This window comes from Varroa jacobsoni, unplaced genomic scaffold (genome assembly GCF_002532875.2).
Source record: "Varroa jacobsoni isolate VJ856 unplaced genomic scaffold, vjacob_1.0 scaffold_821, whole genome shotgun sequence".
NCBI lineage: Eukaryota > Metazoa > Arthropoda > Arachnida > Mesostigmata > Varroidae > Varroa > Varroa jacobsoni.
The window spans coordinates 614,681-633,116 of record NW_019213723.1 but is presented as its reverse complement, the minus strand read 5'-3'; the positions used below and the strand labels follow the sequence as shown (position 1 = coordinate 633,116).

The window sequence follows — 18,436 nt, the reverse complement described above, 5'->3', positions numbered from 1 at the left end:
AGCATCTTGTTTGTAATATATACATCCCTCTGTATCGTCCCTCTTTCCTTTCGAAAGTGTGTGTGTGTGTGTGTGTGTGTGTATGAGAAACAGCACGCCGAGGGCAGGATCTGTGCGTCGTCTTTTCACTCATCTTTCCAGTGCCCTGGATGGTCCGACGTCCTGGACAAGCCTATAGCGAATGTTCGCTACACTGGCACGTTCAAGATGGCAGCGATGACTCGATAAAAAGCAAAAACAAACTGGAAACAACAACTAAATATCGAACACAAGAAAATGACAAACAATTAAATACTAGTAAGTGTTCTAGCAACTGAAGGATACATCTTTGCCGCTATTGAGTTAATCTAGTTAGAAAAAAAGGAAGGGGCACAATGAGAGCAGTAACTGGTTCGCGGAAATATTCACAATTAAATAAAACAGAAAATAACCGCTAACAAATTAAGGGCGTGCGCTTAAGATCGTTGAGTAGAAATCTAAGACGTCCAGGAAGAACCGAACGAAGCACCCAACAGGAACCATCATTAGCAAACGAATACACCAAAGCGATGCTGGATTATGTAAGTTGATTATCAATTAAAAATGAATGTAATTTAAAAACGAATAAATTGTAATTTGTTTGTATGAAAGCAGAGTATTTTCTTTTTTCGCTATTTTCCGTTGAAAAGTTTGCCACGAATTAACAGAACCTAGTGAGGCATCTGGGTATTAAAAATTGTACCAAACTCCCCCGGTCGGGCAGTGTTCGCGTACTATAACTATGTTACCTAAACGTTCCGAAGCATAAATAACCAATCAATGCCGCTCATCTGCTTGCTAATACAAGGGACTATAAGGTCCAACGAATGAACGCACCGCATAGAAATTGAAGCTTCAAAAATGTACGCTTTCTATAGGTCGTACTGGCTGAACCTCGATGAATTCCCACAGAAAATATCGCTCCATGGGCACAGGCGATAAAGCCAGAGCAGCACAAAATCGAACCGGGCACGTTCGCGTTTTAAGTGCGGCACAAAACGATACAAAATAGAAACTGTGAAGTTTAATAGCTACTTAAAAAGGTTACTTTTTCTTTCTCTATATTTAATATTTATTTTTTGCCATTTAGATTCTTTTATATGGGTATATAAAAGAAACAACACTGGATAATATATATCTTTGGGTATTTCGTGAATTTCTAGAAGATACATCTGATGGGAGGCGATGCGATTGCTTACGCGTTAATGAAGACGGTCGTTTTTGCCAAATGCATGTAGGATTCGTGTGTATTTTAACATGATATTTCACTGGGTGTGTTTTACTTATACGTGATAATTGTATCAAATATTAGTTGACGAACGCTTCTAACAGCGTCAAACAAGTCATACAGAAGATGAATGGCGTGGGAAAAACGCTGCTTGTTCAAACTATATTGAAACAATTATAGACAAATGCAGGCTCTATTGATTTTAGCTTCTTTGTACTTTTAGGATAAAACAAACACGTAAAATGATTATTTGGTAGCATCATTAGATAGCGTTCAGTGCACATAAACAAATACCGGCGCATTCGTTAAAACGGCATAGTGGCTTGTTGAAAGTATTTTACCAAAGAGATTCGTATGATCTATATTGACAATGATAATGCCAAGACAATGTTGGTAAGGATGGTAATACACGGCTGATCTATTTCTGCGTATTGAAATTGAAACTAAACTTCATATAGTGTAGTGCGTGTTAGCTAATTGCAACCCGTTATGAAGCGAGAGCTTATATCTTATTATATCTATATTAGGAAATTTCACAAAGCACCTTCCTCTTATTATCATCATTCTCCTAGAATGAATTCGGATGATTGGCTAGATCATATATTTCGAAAGCATTGCTTCACGTCTTTGTTTTCAGTGCCTTCGTATCTACTCTATCTCCGCGATCCGATAGAGCGCCTGTGCGAATGATGCATCGCAATATTGTCATATTACGCGTCCATAGACACTTCATCATGTTTTCTATGCTTCAGCCTCGGTACGCATCAATCTTCCTTCGTCGCACAAGATACAAGCGTGACCTCGCTTGTCAAAAAGCAAATATTGGCTGGGTAGTCTAACAAAACAGCTTAAGACTTAGTAGCCCTCTGCTTATAGTGTGTTTCGCCATTAAGCATTCTCAAGGTCTTCGCAGCTGTCTCCGCACTGATATCACGCTGTGGTTGAGCAAGGAGTTCATATCCTACAAAATGTTTTTTGATCGATGCCGATCTCAACAGCGGCGGTAAGTAAATAGCATGCAATTGCCAATGTTCACCTTTCCGTCCATGCCACCCCATAGAGTAGGGGAAATCACATTCAAACAAATTGTCGTATTTGACCAACAACCGTTTCATACAAACCGCTAAATCTTTCCTCTCTTCCACAGTGAGTTCGGTAATTTCTTGAATATGCCGTTTAGGCAGGAGCATTGTCTCATACGGCCAGACCGCCCAAAACGGTACAAGGACCACAAAATACGTTGTTTCGCAGACAATTCGCTCTTTTCTAGCCAGCTCCTTGTGCGCATAGTCGAGCAGCATTGGTCGCCCATACTTTTTAAAGTACCTTTTCTGTGTACGCTCCTTGATCCGGATTTCGTTCGGTAAATACATCGAGCACCAGATCTGTCCATGAGGATGCGGATTTGAACAGCCCATAATGGCGCCACGATTCTCAAATAGCTGTACCCACGTAAACCGTGTCGAAAGTTCAATATATCGCTCAATCCATATGGCAATTACAGCCTCAATATCGCGATGTTCCATTGTAGCAAGGGTGAGATTCGGGTCGGGGTGAAAGCAGACGACCTCGCAGCGTCCTCGTCCGGTTCGTGTTTGGAAAAAGTCGTCCTCATCTACCCTGGCTTGCTGAGGAGGTTCTGGTCCGTCTTCGAGAAGAGCCGGAAAATCATTTGCGAAACACCAGGTTGATGTGTACTCGGGATTCTTTTGCCCATTTGGCCTCACCGCCCCTGGCGACAGCGGATTGTATTTGGGTACGTCAAATTCCTGTTTTTTGACTTCTTCTCCCAGCCACGGCCGCTGTGTGCGTTGGGGTGACACAAGAATCCATTCATCGCGGAGTGGGTTGTATCGCGAATGTGGGTGCTTCGTTGAGTCGAACGCCTGTAAGTAAAACGGCATTCTAATGTATGAAATTATTACCAACATATATTGTATATATCATGTAAGGCGGAAATATAGGTGCTCTAGATGTAAGTGGCGCAAAATGGAAGCATCAGTCTTACATAAATCATGTTTTTAAACATCAAAACACGTCCTAATTCATTGAAGTAAATTTTCTCACAAATTACAAACAAGCGAATACCATACGTTAAAAAATAACAGTATATCTACGTATATGTGATACAATGTAATAGTATATTGTAGAATTGAGTCTGAAAGGTTCCTTAGTTTCTAAAATCTATCGAGCAGTTTACTTCACTGCATCAGCCATATATAGCTGTTATTCAACCCAACAGCGGGGCAAATGATTCTTAAATCAACCTTTGAACCCTAACTAATTAAGTGAGAATGTAATCAAATTATTTATCAATCTAACATGACTTTATCTTTAATAGCTCGAACTGACACGCGGAGAAGTAATCGCATCACCGTCGCTATGAGTTGCAATCTCTATCGCAAAGATGTGGCTGAAGGATCAAGTACTCTTCAAAAAAAAAAACATTTCGAGGATACCAATAGACTTCTTAGGGCCTTACTATGAAAATCAAATATTCTTTATTTTAAGTGCCTAGTTAAAAGTGATCCGTGCTTATTTTATCCAATACTTCTCCTCACGCATGAAACAGCATGTTCCGGTCTTGCCCCCTGGTGACCCTTAAATCTGAATTTCAATACGTTTGTCACAATTATTTTGTCCACATTTCAAAGTAGCTCGGAAGTCTTCAAACCGATAACTATATATTTGTATATATATATATATATATATATATATATAAAACAAACCTTTGGAATTTTCACTAAGAGGTAAGATGTTTTAATATTTCTTTTCTTTTAGCAACAAGGCTAGCTCGTAGGACTATCTACGTGAATATCACATAGTGACACTAACTGTTGTGCGTTTTGTGCGGCCTAAATGAGCCTAGAATGTGAATATTATTTCATATTTAGTTTGCGATTACTACCGACAACATGGCTACGCTCGCGTTCCGTTCTGCTCGTCTTTTGATAGCTAGTTCAACGACCTTTCAAAACGGAGACAACAATTTTTACGTACTCTCTGGCCTAGGGCTAGTTCACCCGTTGCATCTTTGTCTAATCATTCATTAATAGTAGCCGGCCTTAAAAATGCCTGATCGTAGCCAATACAGGAGCCTTGCCCGCAACTTCTAGCGGTGTGGAATTAGATCCATTCCTACAGGTGCTTTTATTATGCAGCTCAACGAGAAATCACTTGGGAACGTGGGGCCGTTAGCTTCGAGTAGATCAAAGGCAATCGTTCCCCTTGACACAAGGGAGCTTCGACGAATTTCTTTTCAGAGAGTGCCTGATTAGTACGTGCACAAAGCAATATGCAAACTAAAGCCAGCTGAATATTTTTCGCCCCGCAGCTTTGTTTGTTTTACTGCAAACGGAACGTTATCCGCATCAGTGATGTTTTTGTAGCTGACATGCAAAGTTTGCAACATGCAAACGTAAACTATTTACGTGCATACGATAAATATGTACAGGTAGCTATCTAAGCTAGAATAGGTTCAGGCTGCTAATACTGATGTTAATTAGATCCTAAGTATTGCCCACCATAACGTGAAAGTCAGGCTAGGGTAAAATAAATAGTAGAGGTCATACTGTAACTTCGACTTATGTTATTAAGAATATCAAGAGTTGATGTTCGCTAGCGAAGTTTTGGAAGCAGTACGCATTTTAATCCTTACCTATTCAGTGTACATAACTTTGCACACCAATACGGTACTTTAAAAATCTGACGATCAGCAGGACGGACTACGGGCCTGACTCGGATTGCGGACGGCCTGTGTAACGTACTGAAAATTAGGTTACAATTGAGCAGTAAACTCAATTAAATAGTAAAATAATAATAATAATAATATTAATACCCATTATAAAGAATGTTTTGTATAACTTCATTTTACAAGTGTATCCGTTCAAGTTAGCGTCAATTCGTATGTACCTGTAAGTTATTTCAATGCTTTTAAGCTATCCACGTCATTTATGACACTCTTTTGCAGGACATTATAGACATTGTAATGTTTCTGAGTGAATTCGCTCGTTCACAGCTGATCAGGCAATTTGATGTAAACATTCGAATAAGATTATAATAAATCTAGATGAGCGTCAATTTGTCATTAACATGTATAATTGACCATAAATAAATATATCCTGATGTCGTTTGATAGTCTGACAGAGTTTGTTGCCGTTCAGCCTCTATGCGGCTATATAACTGGTAGTTTAATCTCTGGGATAGTACTTGAAACGAGTGGCTCCACGAATAAAGTGAACGAGAATAGAAAACTATAGACGTTAGGGCAAAATAAGGATGACAATATTAGCTCACCATTAGACAAATAATCGAGAACACAAAAGAAAGTTATATAGTACTCATAGAAAAAAAAAAAAAAAAGTCAATAATTGTTTCGTTCCTGTATTCGATAACGGTCCGCTCTTATAGGGGGCAGCAGGTTTCGTAGGCAAAAGGTTCTACTATACAAAAGCTGGTTCTATCAACGTTCAGTTCAACTCGTCAAGCAACGTAAAGCTCAAATCGATATGTCCCACTTATCTAAACAAAAGTTAAGTAAAGGCGTGCGACACAGCCATCAACAGTTCCTATGTAGATTAAGTTGCTTCTTTGCAAATTAACAAACAATTAAAAGACACCTCACTAACTTCAACCCACGTTCAGTATTTACCTACATTAGCTCCTAGATGGCGTTGTCTCATCAGTTTTACCATTGGCGCCATTTTGTCCGGAACTCAACAGTTCGACTACCTAACCCATCATTCGTTTTGTTACGACGTTTACAATGAATACTCACCATTTATGTCACACTCAAGTATTCGTCTGACACGCCCCTAACGGCAACTTTCTACTGCAGAGCTAAATACGACAGATTACATGCATCCGCTAATGGTCTCAAAGACCCAGAAGCATACAGCCTCCCTACGGATTAATTGTCGTCTGCCGAACAGTTGAGTGTTCGCTAGTTGATAGCAGTTTTCAACGAGGGATGTGATCGACACATGGCGAAAACATGATAATTGCCTGCAGACAGGAACGTTTAGCCGCTGCACCGCTAATAGTCAAATGCGACATAGACTTCACTAGCCTGTACCTTGAATAATATCGAAGGGTACGTATTCATTCTGAGTAAATGAGAGAGCCCACCCGTCAAACGGATACGCACTTTGGTGAGTGTGGTTATAATGCGCCTGTTATCGGCCACTTAGGGCCGCCCTCGCAGGCGGATGCTCTCCATAGGAGAGTTATTTTTCGAGGTTGTGTTTCACGTTTCTCTTCGGAGAGTCGGCTCAAGTAGTCGGGGTATTCACAAAGACGTCTATTACGTACATATGAGTAGTCTAATTAGGGAATCTAGAGAGATTTATAGATAGAAATAATAGCCTAAAAACGGAGGTACAAGGGTTAACCTTGTTATCATAATTAAAAACCCTTTGTTATTTTATTGTTTCAACGAGTTCACCAAGTAAACCGGTTATCGCCGATGTACTCTTGTTGTCATGTTTCGGTCGTCTGGTTAAATTCCCTTTCCTGTCGAACCTATCAAAAGTTCTCTCTCCCTAAAAGGGGTGAAAGGGTTAAAGCTATACAGAACCGCTGAAATCAAACTGAAAACCTAGAAAACAGCTCCACATTTTCGAATTACTAGTACTGCTTATACGAGAGCGCCCCAGGCATCATATGCAAACAAATATAAGTTATATCGATGAGCACAACCTGCACTGTTTTACTGTCATTATCGATCACCCACACAGGCGTGTACTGATCACATTAAATCCAGTAATTATATTACATTAACTTTTGGTTTTGTTTGTCAAAACAACTGATATTAGGCATATACGTGTATTGGCTGTTTTTTTTTTTGAACTAAGTTAGTCGCCACAATCCGAGCCATTAGGTATTATTCAGTGAACAATGGATAATTTTGGAAGTAACTATGTACAAACCATATGAAATGAGGGTTGGTATAGTCAATGTACATCTATCTGAGCTGCCATGGCTAATCCATATTAGCCCGCCAAATTTTTCAAACAAGAAAAAAGGGACTGCCTTTTTTTCAACTCAACGTCAATTGTAGATGACACTTTGCATAAACTTTACTTTCTATACAATTCGAAAGAAAAAAAAAGCTGAAACATTGGGTAACGCAGTGTTCCTTTGCGAACAAAAAAAAACGCTTCAATTTCTGCCGATATTGTAAAACGTAATTTTTCTAAGGTTATAAACAGTTTTGCTCTGCAGAACAACTAAATATTATTATTACTTATAATAATAACAAAAATTCATACTTAAAATCTCTATCTCTCGTAAGCCAGCGGCGTAGGTGAGCACATACGAATACATTAATTCAAGATATCAGTGTTAAAACGTAGCATGTCCGGATAGATACCCATTTCTAAATGTTTCCATAATCTTTTGAATTGCTTTAACAATAAGTACGCCACACATTATGGCTTCATAAAATGCACATGGCCGTCGGACGAAGCTGAATGATAGCGATGATGTAAAAGGAAGAGAAAAATCTATGAAAGATTGTTGGTGTATATTTTTCAATTTGAATTAACTAGTGACCTTAAGGCGCTACCAAGGTATACCGACAACCCGATTACCGACCTAACATACTTATGATCGTTGCGTAACTCTGCGCTGAAACGCAGGGCGCGTCTACTAGCTTACTATCATCCTTTTATAATAAAATCTAACCTTTTATACGGCAGATTACTCAGTTTGTGTAGCAAATGTATGTAAGACCATCTAGATGGTCAGCATTATTATCGGTGGAAGTGTACACCAACATTAGAACAACTGATTTCTTTAAATCAGCCTTTCGGAGGTTTTCAGTTGACCTACCCAGAATGTTACATTTAATTACTGAACTGTTCAGTCTGCATCGGAGACGACACTTTCTCTACTTCTGGCGTTCTACATTTATGAGGCCAGGCTGAATTGACTCAAGTAGACGGACTTCGAACGAGCGTTTATCAGGTATTGACTGGAAACGTAGGATGTGCGTAACGTTGTAAAAAGAGATAAATCTAAGGGTTTGCCATTATGAAAGGCGCGCATCAGACAAAGGCCTTTTGCGGTTTTGCTTTTGCGTTAATGAATTTCTATTTACTTAATAGAATAATGAATTTCTCTTTGATGACTTAATAAATTTCTATTTATGGAATACATAACATGGGAAGTAAATGGTACGTATGTGAATTAGCTTAATCAAAATGTGATTGCTTTTTTTTTCTGTAACTGGCCGCTCGCACCATGCATACATTGCTCAGTATCGTTAATTATTTTCTCACTAGGAACATCTATTGTTGACTGAAAGAAATTAAAAGTTAAAAATTAATTAATAAAAAAAAATGAAAGAGCGGTAAAAAAAAAATAAATCAAAGAAAGCTTTTTTTACCTACCTTGATATGGGTTTACGAACTTAGAATATTCGTACTGGATTAAACAAAGTTATCTATATATATAAGTATATATATACATATATATACGCTACGGCACGTAAATTAGGAGATTTTTTGGCGGATTATTCACTGTGAACGGCGTACGCCCATCCGCTGCTCTCGTTCTGCAAAAAAATAACAAGCTCGTTATGAAAATTAGCTATTATTCAGTCTTAATGTGCTGGACGAGCCCCACCAGAGCTGAAACGTATTTTTTTTACCCGAAATCAGCGCTCTGCGCCTTCATGCGGCTTTCGAGAATCCGGCAAGGACTTTCATGAGGGACACAGGAAGGTCATCAACAGAATTAAGGTTTAAAGGGCTAAAAAATCATGAAAATTGCCCAAAGAGCCGTTTTTGATATATTTGGATTTTTTTAAATAGAAATACAGTGCATGGCATAGATAAAGAGGAACATATGAATTGCTAGTTGGGTTTTCCAGATAAGCTCCAACGTGTAGTCTTTTTAAAATTGTTTGTTTCGTTTAACATTTCTTCGACCTTTTGACTATTTTGAGCTCTTGCATTTTTTTGGGCTGGTTGTAATTCAGATATTTTGTATCGCTCGAATTTTTTGTACTCGATGTGACACTTTAGCGGGTTCACACCTAGTCATATTGCTTCACGCATGGTAGCCATTAATAAGCTGTTTCCGAGCTAAAAAGATATTCCTACAATTACCAATGACTGGTTTAAATCCGAGATTAAAGCTGTTATTGCGGTGAATGGTGGCTATATTGAATAAGCCTGACCGCAAGGAATAACATTTTTGGCATACCCAAAAGAAATATGTGTGTTAATTTAGATAAGGTATTAGAAGCAAAACATCAGCAAATGTTCTAATTACATGTAGAAACCTGTATGTATATATATATATACAAGATGCCCCAGATATGTACACACGAACTAAATGATTGATTTATTAACACAAAATTAATATTTAAATTGCGTAAGAATACGTATAATTTTACGTATTGCCGCATACGGCCAAATGAGCATTGTGTTGATCAGTACACTGTTGATAACGGGCTATTGATTCACAAATTTGAACAAACACTTCATTTTAGGCCATGGCCTATTTTTGCTTAATTGCGGCTTTCAAATCGTCCTTCGTCATTGTTCTTCTAGCGTACGTAGATTTTACTTTCGTCACACTAAAAAGTCGACTGACGGCAAGTCTGAAGATCCCACAGGGTATTTATTGGACCCGATCCACATGTTTGGAAGATTCCTTGGAAGAAGTGATGCTTGACCATAACAATGGTGTTGCGCTTCTGCTCCGCCTCGTTGGAAATAAAGTTTGCCATCTTTGTCAGTGTTCTCCCGAACGCATGGCAAAACAGATCTTTGTAGGAAATTCAAGAAATAGCCACTAGTCACTGTACTGTTAAAAAGGATGGTCCACTCCTCTGCCTGCAATGGCGTACTACAGTACAACTCCTGGCAAATGGCGTTTCCGCATAACATGTAGATTTATAGTTGCCAGCGAATGTAATCACCATTGTGCCGTTTAATTTGTGTGTAACTTTATCGCTCCAGACAATCTTTTCAAAAAACTGTGTATCCTGCTTACAAAGAACATTCGCAGAATTAGTTTTCCGTTCGAATCCATTTTTCAAGTATAACTTTTCTATTTACGACACTTGGTTTGCTAATACCAAGCTCACAACTTGATTGTCTCGCAAATGTTTGGGATGTTTAGCTATAGCCTCTATTCTTGATCGGCGAAACTCGTTGACGCTCTTGGTCTTTTGAAAGTTGAAGACTAGCGACGAAATGAGCAAACGTTGGGACCTAAATGCTATAATTTAGCAGATTTTTGTCTAAAGTATAAAATGAGTTGGCATTTCGCATGTGATGGATTATAGAATTATAATTCGACCATAAGTTGGCTCCAGTTAGTAGGAAATGTGTGCGGTATATTCCACGTGCAATTCGCGGAACCCTAATCAAGAAAAACTCACCGGGAGCATACGATCGCCATAGGCAAGGCATGATTTAATCTCTATCGTCAGCCAAAGAGACCCCAGGCGAGAGAATGGTGTCACCCTGGAAAAGGACGAAGTTCCGTGGCAGTGTCGAATAGATTCGGACGTAAGGACATCAGAGGCATCTGCTACTATGGCATACCCGCCGAAAACGAAACAATGAATGCAGTTCGCTCTACTTGAGGCTCATGGGTCGTTGCGGCAATCGAAAGCACGGCCTGCTTACTTGATGGCAACGCCTCAATTACTTCCTGGATGGAGCAAGCAAATATCCAACGTAGGCTTCAACTCGTTTATTCTCCCGATTAATTACGGGGCTCTCCATGTCCTAAAAAAGGCAACTGGTGGTCAGGCAGATGCCACTATCGATTGACTTCGAGAAGCCATCGATAGGAAAATTGCCTATGAGGACGTGAGTGATAGGTACATAGCTGCCAAGGGCTGCCAGTGTGTTGGGCTAAGTGTGTAAAAAAAAAAAAAAGAGGATTTCTAGAACATATTAAAAATCATGACTTTAGACCAACGAGCGCAAAAATGATTTGATTTTTGCTTTTTAATCAGATTCGTTTATAACTATAATATAAAACCGAATTCGTTTATAACAGCCTAACATATATGTACAACTCAATTTGATCTTAAACGTAGCGGCCGAATGACAACTGTTTCAAACGTACTTTTGTTGTATCTCATCATTCTCCTTTTCAAAAAATTAGCAATTACGTACTTGTGCTCCATTTATTTTTATTAAGTAAAGTCTCCAGACTTGTAATAATCCCTGGAGCTGTTGGCAGAGGGCACACGTCAGACTTGCACAAAAAAAGGCCGTCAAATCGGTGGCCAAAGGTTGTCTTGCGTACGCTGACCCACTTACTTCCGCATTTTGGCTTTGTGCTATAATCCCCGAGTGCAACCAACAGCTGAGCAGTATAGCCAGGAAGCTAGATGAGCTTCAAACTACTTTAACGAGTAGTTAGTTTGGATTTAAAAGAAATTTAGCTCTGTGATAGGCAAGATCTAGTACCATGCGTTCTAATCGTTCTATGCGCCAGCACAACTGTATATATGCGTGTTGAAAAGGAGTATGTATGTGTATAATATGTAGATAGCGTAATTTTTAGAAAACGATATTAGAAGCTATATATACATGTATTTTTGAATCGTTGTAATATCGTTAATTTCCACGGCAGAAAATCTAGCGCCTTTTTAGAAAATTGAGCAAAATGAACACTGTCTTATACCAGCTATATATGAACTCAAAGCTTTCAAATGGGCAAACGAAGATAAACTGACCCACTCCTCTACACGACGAAGTTTAATTACGTCATTTTCTCCTGTTTCATTACGGTGATAAAAACATCCATGCAGCATAGAACATATTTGCATTAAACACAGCTTTAAGAACCATTTATTGATAGTCAGAGTGAGGAAGACCTGCATCCGGCAAACAGCCGACCTAGGTTTTTTCTTCCTTGTAGACGAAGGAACTATAACTGAAGCCTTGAAGGAGTTCCTCTCTTCAATCGATCTATCGCGATTCGTTTAGCTGCTCCTAGACTTGATCAATAGAGACAGTGCCATAAATGTGCGTAACGTGGGGAACGCCGGATTTGTGCCACGGCGACGCTTACCGGAAAATGACGTTTCTAAAAAAAGCAGCACGGCTAGAACTTGTATTCGCCCATTTTATTACATATATACATATAAAATTAGGTGACAAACATTTTAACATGTACGTTCATGTTGTTTAACAACACGCAAATAGTCGATTCAACTGATCAGGTATAAAGAGCGATATCTTCGCTTTATCTACCACAAGACGAGGAACTCTGTCGACTGACATAGTAAATATCGCAGGATGGATTTATGGAATTCGCTTACATTATCGTTCTTCATTTATCTGACCCATCCAAGCACTAATAAGCCTCCGCTGCTACGTTTGGTCTTCGACAACAATCACCATAAGACGATTGATACCGTCTACTTGTTAACCCAACGGTCGGTGCAGACATTAATGAAGTTTATTTTTTACGATATCTTGCTTAGTCGATGATTCAGTAATTTTCCCATAGATACAAATCTTTTATCGATTTTGCTCACACTTCTTTTATAGCTGTTCTTCGGTCTATTCCGAAATTTCGTCTCAATCTTCTTCCTTTTTATTGAGTTCTTTAACTTTATCAGGTTTGCGAGTAAAAGGCTGCATCAGCGTGTGTTATTAGAATGAGGGGCCCTATCTTGATTGTGGGGTATCATCGCTGCCGCTAACGCCAACCCACGAAACATCCCGAGCTTCTCACCGCGAGCGATCGATCAAATTTCGGCCCAGCTCCCCGCGTATGTCTTTTTCGCCGCTTGTTCAATCCTCTATTATTCTTTATCCAATGTATGTTAAATTATCACACTTATATGTACAACATTTCAACACTTAACTAAATACAGAGGGACTATTATGTCGAGAGAGGCCTATCCAGACTCGCCTTAAAAAGAAAGAAAACAAGTTAACATTTGTTTCCCTTTTTCGGAGAGCGCTGCAGCCTCCCATCGCTGAGACGTCGACGAAAAATGCCAGGAACATCACTAATTGAATGATTGGGGTTATGCTATTTATTACTGCCTGTAAACAGTTTTATGGAGATGCGCGAGGTAGTGCTATCGATTATGGAATAACAGCATACCATGCATTACGATGGCCCTCGGATAACAGCCAATTTTCACCCTGCCCTTAGGTCCTGTGGTAGCCGTGGTCCTGACCGTTTTCACAAACCTGCCGGCTGGATTTTCGTTTCGCTGAAGTCCTCACCTATTGCAACCCATTCAGAGCATTAATATTATAGAAGAGATGCTATCGCTCAGTTGCCCTTAAATCCTTAAACTGCGCGTACTCCCTGCATTTCTTCGTATGATTGTACCAGTTTAGTAGTCTTCGAAATGCCCTAACCAGTGCCCAATAGGGTTACGTCGTATGGGTACTTGGTATCTGTCACATGTAAAGGGGTTATAATTTATTGCAGATGGTCGCAAATTATAGGGCCTCTTTGAACGCATCTGCACTGCGCGCTGTCTAAAATATAGATAAGACTCGAAGTGTGCAGCTATGCATTTCACCTACACTAGCATGACATTGTCGAAGGTGCCATAGCGGTGGCTAGACATCATCAGGGCTGGATCGATAGCTCAGTGATCAGTCGCTATACGTCGATTGTGTGTTGTTACAATACGATGTTAATCAGATCGATGAAAGCGACGTCGATGATGAGGGAGCTGACATGCAGTACGAGACGCATGTAGAATTCAACGCACACGGTAAAAAATAGTAACCAACAAGGAATGGATCGTTGAGGTGACAAATCGGCTAAATTAATGGCGGCGACGTAAAGACGAAATGGAATCTCTCAGGATTATGTACTATGGCAGACAAGCGGTAAGCAACGAGTGATAAGTACTGATAGCTTTGTGCGCATCCCTCAACGGGATTGCTTTTCATCTGTATTGGAACAAGGTTTTCGTTTGTCTACAGGTGGAGTCGTATCTGGCGAAGCCCCATTCGCTCAAACGGCTCGCAGAGGTCACTCTGCTACAAGTAAACGCTCGTGACATTGAGTCACATAGGCGCTATAGATTGTTGACTGACTATAGCATTGATGAGATGAATATTTCGGAATAGTTTTTTCCTCATTCAAAAATTGATGCTTTTCAAATAAATATGTTTCAGCGCATTGTGGCTTGCTGGAGCGCGCCGGCGGCAGTCTAGTCTATATATTCATGAATCGCACATAAGTAATATATGCGACTATATAGATATATGAATATATAAAAGTGATATAATCGAATATCAGCGAGGGATACATTCAGATTAAAAGATGTTGGCCAGCTGGCGGTCGTGGATGACAGGTCAACAGTGTTACGTGGCGTGTCTCGTTGCTGTGCTTATTACCTGTGATTTATTTATTATTAGAGAGAGATTTAAAATATACTTAGAGTATATATATATATATATATTTGCTATTTGGTAACCGAGGCTATTTAATTAGCGCCCAGTCCTCGCTGCTATCGGCTTTTCTCGAATGGCTAAAGGTCTCTGTTTTCGTGACAGATACGTATCACAAATAACCTTTACCAATATTTTATTGTTTTTGTTTTCGTAGTTCGTTCACCGATCTGTTCGTACTCAGATGTTGACATCTCACTCGAGTTAGTGAATGATACCTTGTAGGAACAGCAACATCTTTTCCCTAAGCAAGGTGTTCGAGGGAACCGGGTCGTTTTAAACGCAGTCTTAGATAAATTCATAGAATGAACAATTTGATCAAAATTAATAAGTAATTTAAATGCGATTATTAAGGTGCATTTAAGAAATACCGTTAGGCTGATAGCAAAGAGTGTCAAGCACGTACAAATTAGGTACCTCCACGAAAATTCCTTGCGGAGCGCTAGACCAACTGATTTCTTTGCCCAGGATGCTAATGTTTTACCTCATCCTTGAGATCTGATGTCTCTAAATTCATTTAAAAATCCTTTACAGTATTATTTAACAGTCTTTGTCTGTGATTGCTCATCGGTTTTTGAAGTAATCTGTTTTTCACGATCTTTTATACAAGGCAGAATCAGTCGGGAAACTATGGCGAAATTTTACGTTTTTAAACTTGTACTTTCAAATACTGAATGGATCGAGCTCCATCTAAGTGATAGAGTTCTTTCTTGAAGTTCTCAATACGGTTTCCTTCGACTCTATCCTCGGTTCTCGCTCTCTGCTATGTTTACCGCTACCTATCCACGTGACGCTTGTAACGAAAAAGATGCTCCTTTCCAGTGTGTAATGTAAAATGTAACGATCCTTTGCCTTGATGTTTCTAAACACAGAGATTCTTTTTGTCAAATAACCGACTCCTCAATGAGAACGCTGAAAATCTAATCGGGCAGGACGTTTCGTCGATTTTTCGATGTTTCGTTGAAGGAACTGTGATAAGCTATCGTCTACTCGTTTAAGTCCTGTAGCTTTCAAAAATTGTTAACAAACTCGTTTTCGTCTGCTCTTCTAATATCCTTTCTTCAGTGTAATGGGGCTAAGTAAATGGCCTATCGATTTGCTACTATTTCCTTAATATGGTGCGCCTACATATCTTGCGTTATGTGGGCAAACGTTATATAATGAAGGACGGACTACTTCCTTATCAACATATCGCATACATGTACTAGCAAAGAATTTTAAAACTATTACCCCGAAGGTTTTTACTGAAAATGTTTCGCGCCAGAAAAACTTAATAGGATAATAATCGTCAAGAACATGATAGTTGCCGTGGTACCGTCTTCATGCTATATACTGTTAATATGTTATAATCACAATAATAAATACACGATGAAGAACGCTAAGCCAATCGTGCGATAGAAAGCGCAAGCTGACTCAGATTTTTTAACGCTACGAGGTTTTTATTATTAATGATTATTTTAATAAAACATACATTTCAATTTATCTATACAACTGAAGATAAGTGATTGCACCAAATCATTGGTTCAGCTGGCATAACGTCACTTCACCTGTTGAAGTCATAAATCTGTCAGACATTAATTGTCTCTGATTAGCTGTGTCCAAACTATATGCATGATTATTCGTACGTCTCAACTCTTCCATAGGACTCTTGTTCCTGTCGGACATTTCCTTTGTCTTACCCACTTTCCAAGCCTCCAAGCGCCAATCGCTGCTACAGCCTCCAAGTGCCGCACTAATATGATAGTTCTAAGTTGAAGAGCGCTACAGATTCGTGACCGTTGATTTAATTAATTAGATTGTATGTCGCCGTAGTTTCCAGAAGCCGGAGCGTAAGCCATTACTTTCAAATATTAGAACGGTTGACAAAAGCAATTTACGATCGAAAGCATCACAAAAGTCGTCCCAGCTGTAAAAACTAAATCGGGAAGCTTGTAAGAGGACCACATATTACTGCTGCTGCACTTATTCAAAAATCAGAACATCGAAAAACACCGACACCTCCACATAGCAAACGGGGCGTAGAATATTCTCCTTGCATCTAGACTGCGCCACGAAAGCCTGAAGTGCTAATGCAGCTAGACAGGTCAATATTCACGAGAAGTTTGTAAGAAGGAATAAGGCAGAGCTCTGTAGGTCGAGACCCTTAATGGTACAAGACGAGAAACTAAAGGACAGTTGTTGATCTAGATGGTAGATGATAGCCAATAGTTTTACCGCCAAATCTGACAGATGATAAAAATCCACGGCGTTCTTGTGGAAATTTAAGTTCAAGAATAGCGGAATTGAAAAAAGCCCCTTCGAGCCACAGCTGGTCACGTCTGTGCTTACGCGGTAAATGTTGGCGCAACGGTATATTTTCTGTCTGAGTTAGATCAGCCTCGTCAGAACGATAGGTGTTATATCGTCGACTATGAAGTTATTGAATCTCTTATGGCTTTGCAGAGTTAACAATCTGTGGAGCAGGTAATCGTGCAAGGTTTTGCCACGATCCAAACTGACGGCAGTTGATTGGTATTATCACAGTAAACCGATAGTTCCCATATTTACCAAACGAAGGCTTGACTTATTCGTAATCACGATAAGATTAGCCTCCGGAACTTAGACGCCAACAGCTCTGCCATTTATCAAGAACTACAGTAACCTCATGGAACCCACAAAGACACCAGGAATTGTCATACGCTAGTATAAAAATGCAACGTTCCAGTTTAAGTGCAACGACCTTCACAGATACGCTATGCTAATCAATTTTGCAATCAACTCACCGTAACCTATGCAGGACAGCTCCTCTCCGGCCCCCCCCGATCGCTGTTCTTCTTCCCCGAACGCGAATCTTACAAGGTAGACACACTATATTCACAATAATACCTATATTATTACGAGCCTCTATCTGCTGCGATAAAAATCCCAAGCTAGCTAAGACCTTAGCCCAATCTGTCAGTGGTTAGTAAGACCAGGAAACGTCAAAACAAAGGAATGTATTCATCGAAAGCGATGTGTTGCCTATGTTAGCGGCAGAATAATGCTACAGGACCATTCCCTCTCAGCCTTGGTACATCGCCCGATACTCTGTACGATAGTATTACTGCCAATCCAAAATGCAGGTACTACCAACTCTGCAGCTTTGGTCTGCGTACAATCGACGACATAAAATGCGAATCCAGTAGGAATTGTGCGACATGCTTTTAACGTTATGCGAACTCTGCGACGTTCAGGAAAAGCTACGATCCTTTTATTTTGTTGTATAAACACATGAAGACTCCGGGTGGATATGTACGCAGATTCATCATTTTGAACCAATTTAATCTGCATCGTAACCAGGTTGATAAATATGCGCTAGATCTTTTTCCTTTTAGCGCGCAGGTTTTGCAAGTGTATAGGATGTAAAATATGTATAATGATAGCATACTGTTGCGTAGCATTTGTGGTATAAATATCTAGTCCTCGAGTAGAACTTATGGTAGGTCGTCATCTATAGGCCCCTAGGGAATAGCTTCTGGGTAGCAAGGCGTTGTGTTATAACGAAAAAAAAAAAAAAGGACCAGGCCCAGGTTTTCCGACATGTAATGCGTCCTTGTTTCACGAACGGAGCGGTGTGCAGGCTACAGAAGGTCTTGGCAGCTGCCGAACTCGGAAAAAAAGATATCAAGCCGCATTGCCTGAACGACCTGTAAAGAACCCTACAATCTTGCATCCTGCGCTTAGGAATGAATTCAGGTATCCTGGTGTAAAAATCTAGAAATATTTTTTTATGTGTCAGACGAAGCCGATCGGATTCATCTACATG

General features: G+C 39.7%; 2 protein-coding genes across 4 annotated transcripts in view; one reads left to right on the top strand and one right to left on the bottom strand.

Annotated features, from left to right (window-relative positions):
• Window positions 1–1,066: 1,066 nt before the first annotated feature.
• Window positions 1,067–6,518, bottom strand: Galt (Galactose-1-phosphate uridylyltransferase). Of its 2 annotated transcripts, XR_002682652.2 has the most exons (3): window positions 6,024–6,518; window positions 4,905–5,012; window positions 3,000–3,132 (listed from the first exon to the last, which is right to left on the bottom strand). XR_002682652.2 is itself a non-coding variant. In XM_022839713.2 (2 exons), exons 1-2 carry the CDS (start codon window positions 6,024–6,026, stop codon window positions 2,095–2,097), a joined length of 1,041 nt encoding a protein of 346 aa, XP_022695448.1. In that variant the 5' UTR covers window positions 6,027–6,407; the 3' UTR covers window positions 1,067–2,094. The 2 variants fall into 2 exon arrangements, 1 of the variants encoding a protein (XP_022695448.1); XM_022839713.2 differs by lacking the exon at window positions 4,905–5,012 and having other exon boundaries at window positions 1,067–3,132; window positions 6,024–6,407.
• Window positions 6,519–12,360: 5,842 nt separating this feature from the next.
• LOC111264100 (uncharacterized) overlaps window positions 12,361–18,436 on the top strand; it is a 64,478-nt gene continuing 58,402 nt past the window's right edge. For both annotated transcript variants that reach the window (XM_086969962.1, XM_086969959.1), the window contains exons 1-2: window positions 12,361–12,998; window positions 13,391–14,085. The gene's annotated coding sequence lies outside the window, so the exon portion shown is untranslated. The remainder of the gene's footprint in view (window positions 12,999–13,390; window positions 14,086–18,436) is intronic.